The 10,692-nt window shown below is 20.2% G+C and overlaps 1 protein-coding gene across 1 annotated transcript; it reads left to right on the forward strand.

The window, feature by feature from the left end:
- Window positions 1-232: 232 nt before the first annotated feature.
- Window positions 233-6,968, forward strand: LOC147657403 (uncharacterized). Its single transcript, XM_086910035.1, has 7 exons — window positions 233-373; window positions 943-1,065; window positions 1,140-1,260; window positions 2,522-2,780; window positions 3,873-3,989; window positions 4,099-4,189; window positions 6,819-6,968. The coding sequence occupies exons 1-7, from the start codon at window positions 233-235 to the stop codon at window positions 6,966-6,968; spliced, it is 1,002 nt and encodes a 333-aa protein (XP_086766161.1).
- Window positions 6,969-10,692: the final 3,724 nt, after the last annotated feature.

Genomic DNA, 10,692 nt, shown 5'->3' on the forward strand with positions numbered 1-10,692 from the left:
TTTATTATGAAAAACCTCTGAGAGGTTTAAACCAAGGTATTAATAAAAACAATCGATTGCAATCTACGGTAATTTTTGTACATTATAGTCCATTATTACAAACATAGGTAACATTATGAAAATAGAGAAGAACAAGAAAAATAATAGCATAAAAAATCTATAAAACCGAGGTATAGTAGAATGGTTCTTAAAGTTTTACACGACAGTCGTTCTTTGACATTTGACTAGTAAAATGGACGTGTTCCACAAACAATATCGTACCTATCGAATTCTAAGTAAGATTGTAGGTCTTTGGCCGTATGATGACTCGATTTATAGATGGATTCAAAGATTATTATTGTTGATGCTTTTTCTTTGCGGTATAATATTTCAGGTGAAAATTTTTATTATTCCTTATAAATGTAATTTTATTTTAAAAATATTATTAAACATACATTATTGGGATTATCTATTTATTAAAAATTTCATTTTTTATTAATATTGCATGTAGAAATTATAATTTATACATTAAAGTATTTCAATTTTGCGTTATACTAATCTTAAAATATTTATTTCAACCAATTCGGTATAACTATCCGGTATAAATATTAATTGTTAAATAATATGGATAATTATAATTATAATACATATAATTACATTATATCAATTTTAATTAATTATTAGATAATCGAAAATATTTCTTAGTAAATACAGCAATCCTTATAATCATATTTTGTCTATAATTTATTAAAAATTAAAAACTACAAATAGTTTTAGTCTTAATTAAATAATAAAATTAAATAATAAAAATATCCTTAATAAAATAATTATCAGTGATCATATATCATATATCATATTTCAAATATCATTTCTACCATTCTTAAAAATACTCTCTAGATAATAATAATCATATATCAATCTATTTTTAATATCATTTAATCTATTTTTAAAAAATTTTTCTAGATTATGGCATTTGTCAAATCTAAAATACTTACATTACGAAGCTGTATTTTGATATTTTCTACAATTTGTCCATGTGTGATATTTTTTTTACGATATATTTGTGTTTTAACAATGTTTCCCTTTGTAAGTACCTACAAACAGTTGTTTAAAATTTATGCATATGTTTTTATTTATTATATATTTCTATTTTTATATAGTTAAAAAATTTTTTTGGTCATTTACGTATGGAACAAAATATTATACAACAAGATTTAAGAGAAGCACAAATACAAATAAAATGCATCAATGATTCCAGTTATATGATCAACATTTTTATTTGTAAGATATTATTTAATATTTGCTTATTATTATTAATTAATAATTCTGTTATTATCATCATAATTACTAAAATATTCGATAAATTTTACATATACATATAATTGTCATTTTTTTTTTTTTTTGGTAAATATATAAAAATATAATAATATGTACATATTTATAATGAATATCGAAAGTATTTGAACCTTGTAAAAAGATTTACAATAAATTAAGACAAATTACAATTATAACATATGTACATTTAAAAGAAAAATATATAAACAAACAACTTTTTTGATAAATAAATATACAATATATACATTTTAAATACATACATGTGGTTATATTTGTAAATATCGGAAATACGAAAAAATATTTTAAATAAAAGTTGTAAAATATATCGAGATATATATTGTGATGATAGTTTAATCTTTTTATAGAGTATTTAATCTTAGAGTTTTATTTAAAAATTTAAATATAATCTTCACAGGATAAGATTAAAACTTATCATCTGAATATGTATCCCTTAATACTCTACAACTTCTGTCTGAAACATTTTTTCGTATTTTTATTATTCATAGAAATAATTGCTATATACTTATATATATACTTATAATGCATTATAATATTATAATGTCTTGTTGTATTCTGATTTTATGCGATAAATTATAAATTTTATATACAGTTTATATTATATTTTTATTATATTTAATAAAATAATTATATATTATATACTTTATTATTTTATATATTTAATTATAATAAACATTGTGTAATTTATTCATATTGTTGAATGAATTTTTTCTTAAACTCTCATATATTTAATGAATATATTTAATGAATTATTTGTTTGAATAAGTTATAAAGCATTGTATATTTTTTGCATAATAATTATTTCTTTTTATACCTATTATTTTTTTATATGTTCGAATACTTTTGTTATTCATTAATATATTTATATAGCATACTATAATTATACTAGTATACTAATAATATATTAGTATATTAGTATTAGTATATTTAGAAGTATATTTATCATAAAATTATGAAATTAATTCTCTTAGAATTAATATTTCTTTTTTGATTGATATTCTGTTAAAAGTCGCTTAATATTTTTAATTTTGTTTGCTCGATTATATTAATAATGAAAAATTAAATATGATATTTTTGATTAACTCAATTTTATTAAATTTTTTAAGTAATAAGAAAAAGAATTTTTTTGATTACTTTAAATAGTAATATAACATTAATTCGAGCATTGAAAATCCTTTTTAAATTTTAGGGACAGGTTCTATAATTTTTCTATTTTTTATTTTGTGCTATTTAAATTCAATATTGAATCTGATGATATCTTTGAACGAATCTCATATTAATTATGTTATATATATAACAATGTTCTGCGATGATCGAATTGTGTGTATTTATATGGTATATTTAACTTTAATATTGATTATCTTCTTTGGATTATTATCATTAACATGCACGGAATCATTATTCAATATTCTTAGTCATCATTTATGTGGATTGTTTAATATTATGAGGTAAATTATATTATTTTGTTATAGAAACTTACATTTATATTATGTATAATATACATTTATATTTATTAATTTTGTATATATACAATGTGATCCATTTAAAGAAAAATCATATAAATATCTCCTTCAATTGTGATATAAAAAATATTTTTCATGCAATTTATATATGGCATCTCAATATCAATATTCTATACGAATACTTTTCCTAAAAGTTATTTTTTCGAAATTTGCAATGGTTTAATAATTTTAATCCGTGTATCGCTATTTTTTTGGGTTATAATATTATCAAGTTTACAATGATAATAAATAATATCTTTCTATACATGCATTGCCTGAAACGATCAATGACAAATTTTAATGATTTTTCGATGATTTTCAAATTTACGATTGTAATTATTCTTTTCTTCATTTTTTTTTTTTATTCTATTCTCTGGGATTATAGATTCATTATATTTTGTTTGAATTTTCTTCGCAAAAAATAACTTCATATACAAAATCATCGATGATCTTCAAATATGAGTTTGAGAAAAATATATTTTACAAGACATTCGTTTTACGAATATGAAAAATATATTTTTTAATATTATAATTGAAGAAGATATTTATATCTATATGCATGATTTAAAAGCTTAAGAAATATAGAAATATAAAAATATAATGTTATGTAAGATAAATATAAGAATGTTATCTATATCATTAAAAAAATTAGAAATGAAGATTTAATGTATAAAATAATATTATTAATATTTTAATAAAATTTTAATGAATTCGTTTTTGAAATCTAATTTAAATAATTGCTGATTTATTTCTTCTCTGGCTTTTTTAAAGATATTTAATGAATAATATAATTATTTTATAATGATTTTATTTTATAATTTTTATTTTATAATGATTTAAATTTAGAACAATTTTTCTTTTTTGTGATCATATATATAAAATTATATCAATGTTCATAAAAAAAAAAACATTTTTCTTAAAAATTGTGAATGAAAAATCAAATTAATTTTGAAAAATCGAATTAATTTAAACAATTTAAATTAAATAATAAAATTTTTTCTCAAGTCACACTTATTTATAAATATTTTATGTTTTTAGTTATCGAATACGAAAAACCATTCAAGAACTGAATATATATACTTCTTCATCAAAGCAAATCGAATTGAAACTTAAGGACTTCCATCAAATAGTCGATGTACATAATCAAGCTATCGAGTAAGTAAATTGATAAAATGATAAGTAAATTACAAATACTTTAAATAATTTTTTATTTTTAACTTGTTCTATATCGTTAACTCATTTGGAATTCATTTATCAATGAAAGATTTGCATATGCGTCCGCAAGTAAGATGACAATGCAATATCTGCTAGTAATTATTGTAACTACAATCTCATTTGCTATAAATTTACAACGAGTAAGTATTTTTTATCAATATCATATTATATATCATATTAATATCATATATCATATTATAATGATATGTATTAGGTGTTGCACTTAATTTTAAAGATTTTTTTGATTGAACAAGAAATAAACATCAATCAGTTATTATTAAGTAATAAAGTGGAATGTAACAAAATTTCCTATCCAAATTTCAATAGTTTTCATTCTTTTCATAACACAATTTCATGAAGGAAGATTTTTTGCAGTTATTTTGCAACTAATATTTTTTATAATTTGTTCAATTGTTATATTTAATATTCAACTGAATCAATTTGATAACAATTTTTAATAACTTATGATAAACAATAAATTTATAATTCCACTAAATGCAGAATACATTTTTTAGTTTTTTTCATAAATTTTGCCTTTATTATATTTTGATATTGAAGATAATTGTTTTATGAGTTTTTTTGTTTTGGATTACTATGGTATAATCATTTTTCATCTCCTATTATTAGTATATGAATTATTTTATTAGCTTGAGAGTAGCAAGAAGCCAATCTAGTATTGTTTTTGCATTAATAATTCATTAGGAATCCATTCTTGTTTTAAAATTTTTTAAATTTCAAATACTTAGAAATAATTTTTTAACATTCAATAATCATTCATAATTCTTTTAATGTTCCTGTTGAATTTTTACTCAACGTTTTTTTATAATTCCTCAAACTTTATCGACTATCCTATTTTTTATTTATCTTTTAAATTAAAATCTTCAATCTTTTGAACTGCCTAAATCATATATTTCAATAGATGGACAAGTAACAAGATATATTTCACTAATGATTCAATAAGTTTGAGCCACTACTTTCTTTTTTCTTTTGAAAAAAGAAAATAACGCTTAGCATATTCTATTTTTACACATTATTAACAGTAAATAATATTTTATATTAATAACAATTGAGTAATTGTCATATTAAGTTCAGAAAAAAAAAGTTGACATAAAACAATTGCAATTGAAATAATTTATAGAATTATACCATTATACTTAGCGCCAACTCTCGAACTAACATCTAATATAATACTTCATATTAAGGGTCACAAAAGATAGCGATATCGTAAATTAAATTATTAGAACAAGACGTCGACTGATGCCAAGTGTAAAGATTATATGTTTGTGTATGTTATTTTAAATTTCAGAAGTTTCAAATTCTTAATTGACCATATCAAAACACTGCTTTTGACATTTATTACATTAATATTATTACATAATATTATTTATATTCAATATATCGGCTTGTATCTTATCAAATTAATTAATACAAACTTCCAATCATATTTATAGAATATATTTTAAAATAAAATAATGTAAAAATTCTAAAAGAAATTATAATTTATTGCTTAAAAAATAAATAAACAAGTTATTTTTAAAATATTTTCTCAAAAGTAGTAGACAGGCTAAAAGACAATTGTGGAAACAATATCTTTAATATGGTTTATGTAAACTATTGTCTGTAAAGATAGTACTACGAAAATTTTTTATATAGATAAGAAACATTCCCAAAATTAAATGAAGCAAAGATAGATTTTATATAACATTATCTAATAACATTATAAATCAATTTACAATTTATTTAATATTATTGTATAAATCATATACATTCCTACAAGCCTTTTCAGTATCCACAATTTTTACTAATAAACCATGACATCGACAAACAAAATTTTGTGAACTTATTAACAAAAACTTGTTAGTTGAAAGTTAACTGCAAAAATAAAATACGAATATAAGATTAAAAGGAATAAAGAATATTTAAAAAAACGAAAAATTTATTACATCGTATATTGTTAACACATTCAATTGCAAGAAAAATCGGAAAAGAATCTTAAATATTAATTTCCAATAAACATAAGAAATAGTTTTTAAACGATGAACTATACAATGAAATTCGTGAAAATGGTGCCCATTAAAGATAATAGTTGTATTGAACTCGTATGCAAAAGAAAAACGAAATAGAAGAACCGAATAAAAAATTTTTTCATCTTCCTTCTAGAAAAATATGTAATATGGCTATAAAATAAAATCACTAATCATAATGCATGCATTCTATCTCCGATTTTAAATGTATTAAATGAGTTACGATTTCTAACTAAATATTACTATAATTATTTGTGAATAAATAAAGAAATTGAATAAAGAATAAATAAATAAAGAAATTTAAAAATTTTATGTAATTTAAATCTTTGAAAACCGTTTTGAAATATAAAATACAAATGTTCTTCTTCAATTATGTACAATTCCATGTACATAATTGAATTTGTCAGAAATTATTTAATTCTAGTCTACATATATTTTCCAGTTCCCATTGAATGATTTTTCATAGATATTTATCTCCACATTTAGGCCAAAATAATATAATTATATAATAACTATATAATTTTATTCTACATATTTCAACAAACCGAACAGACCGATATGTAAGATCAATCGATTATTTACATTGCAGTGTTTGAAAATTTGTCTTCTCTGTAAATATATTATTTATTAATTATTAATTATAATTATAATTATTTACTGTATAAGGGATTGAAAATATCTTTTAAATATGTTTTTATTAATATATTAAATATAAGTAAATAAAACTAAATGTTTTTTTTGATAGTTATTCAAAGCAATAAAAAGTATGGATGATCCATTAGAAACCTTTACCTGTATTATATTGGTTCTTTACCATTTGGTGTTCATATTTATCAATAATTACAATGGACAATTGGTTATAGATAGCAGTCTCAACATGTTTAACGAGATGTAAGTTTAAATAATTATTTATTACGTCAATGTTTTACATGTTTGAAATAATTTGAATTTTCTTAATTTATCTTTTAATTGCATTATTAATAGAACGATTATTGAAATAAATTAAATGATATTGTAATGTGCAGATATATTTCAACATGGTATTCTATTCCGTTAAAAGCGCAAAAACTATTGCTATTTATCATGTTAAGGAGTTCGATAGAATGTGCATTTCGTCTTTCTAATTTATTCACTCCATGTTATGTAGGTTTTTCAACGGTAATTTGTTTTTTCTTTTTTTCTATTAAAAACATTTTAAATTTTTAAAAATAATTTTAAATTTTAAAAAATAATTTCAGATGATAAATACATCGTTTCAATATTTTACCATGATGTATTCTATTCAATAAAATATCTATGGCTTTACATTGAGTAATGTTATTATTGAAATAATTTATGCTTTTTAATTTTTAGATTAATTAATATTATTTCTTGTTATTTTTTTTTGTTATTTTTTTTCTGTTTGCATAATTAAATATTTTGTAGATATTTTCTTAAATTACAAGTCAATTACAAATTAATTAAGTCATATTGTTTATATTGAGTTGAAGGATATAGAATTCTACTCTAAATTCTATTCTAAACTTTACTTTATGCTTCATCTGATGACTGACATAAAAAGCAACAATAATTTGAAACATCAAATAGAAATATACATGATATTACATTTAATTAAAAAAAAGTTATGATAACAATAAATAAGGATAATAATAGTAATGTCCGAAACTCATTAAATTCAAAATATCTAAAATATTAATAAAAATATATTACTATTAATACTATATTGCATTTTGTCTATATATAATTGCAATTGTCTATATATATATATATTTGCAGAACATATATAGATGCGAATACAGATGCAGACATGCTGCAAAATGTAAAAATATGTATCGTTATAAGTTTCTATATGTCTTTCTGTAATTTAAATTTTATATTTAAATTTTATTTCATATTTAAATTTTAATTATTTCTATAAAGATTTAAATTGCTTTCAATATTTCTTTTAAACTTTTATAATTTATTGAATAAATATGTTTTTTTTATATTAATTAAAAAATTTTTATTAAATTTTTATTAAAATTTTAATAAAAAAATAATTATTAATATTTTAATATTTTATAATAATATATAATTATATTAGGTTATTTTTAATTAGTTATATGAATATGCAGTAACTTTTACAATTCTTATTTTATCTATAATTTTTAAAAATCAAAAATTTAGAAATCGATCTATTAATTTCGGTCTTTCCTACAATAAAATACAAATCCATATACGTATATATATTATTTCCTATACTATTTAAAAAATATATCATTATAATGTCATTTCTTTCATTATTTATTTTTTTGATACCTAACTACAATATATAATTGTTATTTATTTTATTATATTTAAGAAAATTATATGTGACAGTCGTTTCATTAAAAAATAATCTTATTTCTACATTTAATTGATTAATTTCTGTCAACATTTTTAATTCATCGATATGTTAAAATCACTGAAAATGTTTTTAATACTCATCAATATTGATTTTATATTTATCTATGTAGGTATTATGATAATTTTTTAATACATTAATTTCATATGAAATAATGAAAATAATAATAATATATAAAGTAAATTCAATGAAATCATTGTCGTTGATTTCAATATATCAATGAATATTGTTTTATTTAATATATCAAATAATGTCGATAAAAATATCATCAGTGAAATAATTATTGGCAATCATACATTATATATAATTTCTAATATCATTTGATCCATTCTTAAAAATTCTTTTTAGATAATGGAGTTTATAAAATCTGAAATTACGTTAAAAAGTTATATTTTATTTGATCAATTGTGATATTTTTTTATTTTAACAATGTTTCATTTTATAAGTAATGTACAAAAATCAAAGTTATTTAACATTTACAGATGGTAACGAAAGTATTGAAAATGACTCACCAATTTTTGCAGTAGTTATAATACATTTATTACAAACACACATGTAGGTTACAAAAGTACTCGAACGCTTCATATATACAGTATTATTTAACATTAATATTTTGTTGGACTACCTTTGATGATAATAATTTATCTCAGTCGACGTTCCATACTATGTATTAGTGATTTTGTAAAATTACAATTGATAGAATTCCATATTTTTATAATTTTTTCTTTAAGCATTTATTTTGAAGATACTTGAATATTATTTAATTTTTTGCCTATTTCAATCAATAAATTTTCGATAGAATTTATATGTGATGGAGTATTTAACATATGGGATATGTTACATAGAATCCATTCTTTCACGATTTGCGCTTTATGTTTAGAAGCATTATTTTGTTGAAAGTAAAAGTCTTCCCAATTATTTTTGGGATTGTTCTTTAAAATATCTAAATATTTGTATTTATCGAGTATTCCATCAATAAATACTAAATTTCTTGTACTATTAATTGCCATACATCATGATTGAACCACTATGTTTTATTGGGCAGACATTTTCGATGTCCAATGCTGTATTTGGTTTTCTCTATACATAATTTCGCCCATCCGAATTAAAAATATTAAATTTAGATTCATTAGAAAATATCACTTTTTCCCAAAAAGCATTATCTTTTGTTACAAATGTTTTTGTAAAAATCAATCTTTTCTTTTGATTTTGCTTATTAATGTATTTTTTTCTTGGTACTCTACCATGAAAATTATTATTTCGTAAGATTCGTCGACATAATTGGGAATGAATATTTTTGTCAAACATTTCTGATATCATATTTGAAAAAGTAGGTGTAGGTGTAGGTGTAGATATAATAGGATTTTTTTTTATTTCGCGGATAATAATTTTTTTCTTTTTTTCAATTAATTTTCTTGGTCGACCTGAACGAGTTTTATTTATAACTGTTTCTTCATTTTTTGATTTTTTTATGATGTAATATATTGTAAATTTACTTCTGTTTACGTTTTTTTCTATCTCATTATATGATTTTCCATCCTTATGCAACCAAAGAATAGTTTTTTGTTCACACTTTTTTGTTTCAGACTTTTTCGTATTCATTTTGAATATTTTACCGCAGAATTTTATTTTACTGTTAATGGAACGATAGCTTGATATCAACTGAACGTGAAAATGTTCTTACTTAGTGTCTGTGTTTATATTTCTGGCTAAAGTGTATCAAGAACGTTGGAATACTTTTGTACTAACGTACTAACGGTACGTGTTTATAATAAATGTGTTATATCTACTACACAAATTGGTGAATCATTTTCAAAGTTTGCTGACGTAATCTTGAGATTTCCCTCTTACTATACATCTCTCATTGACTTAAACAAGTTCCATTAACATATATATTTCGTTCATCAAAAATTGTAATGAACGTTCGAATATTTATTCACTGTATGTATATGTATACTGTATATCTAAATATATTCCTATTTTTGTATAAACAAATTTTTTGATCATTTACGTAAGGAAAAAAATACTATGTCAGATTTAATTGAAGATACCAATACAGATACAAATAAAATACAGTAATGATTCCATTTATATTATTAACATTTTCCTGTGTAAGAAATTATTTAATTTATACATGCTTATCAATGAATAATTCTACATTGTTATCATGATTACTACAATATTTAATAAATTTTATATATTATATATGACATACGATTATTTATATATATATATA

The sequence above is a fragment of the Apis florea genome, unplaced genomic scaffold, assembly GCF_048593485.1.
Source record: "Apis florea isolate Af1SG1 unplaced genomic scaffold, ASM4859348v1 contig_3170_pilon, whole genome shotgun sequence".
Taxonomy (NCBI): domain Eukaryota; kingdom Metazoa; phylum Arthropoda; class Insecta; order Hymenoptera; family Apidae; genus Apis; species Apis florea.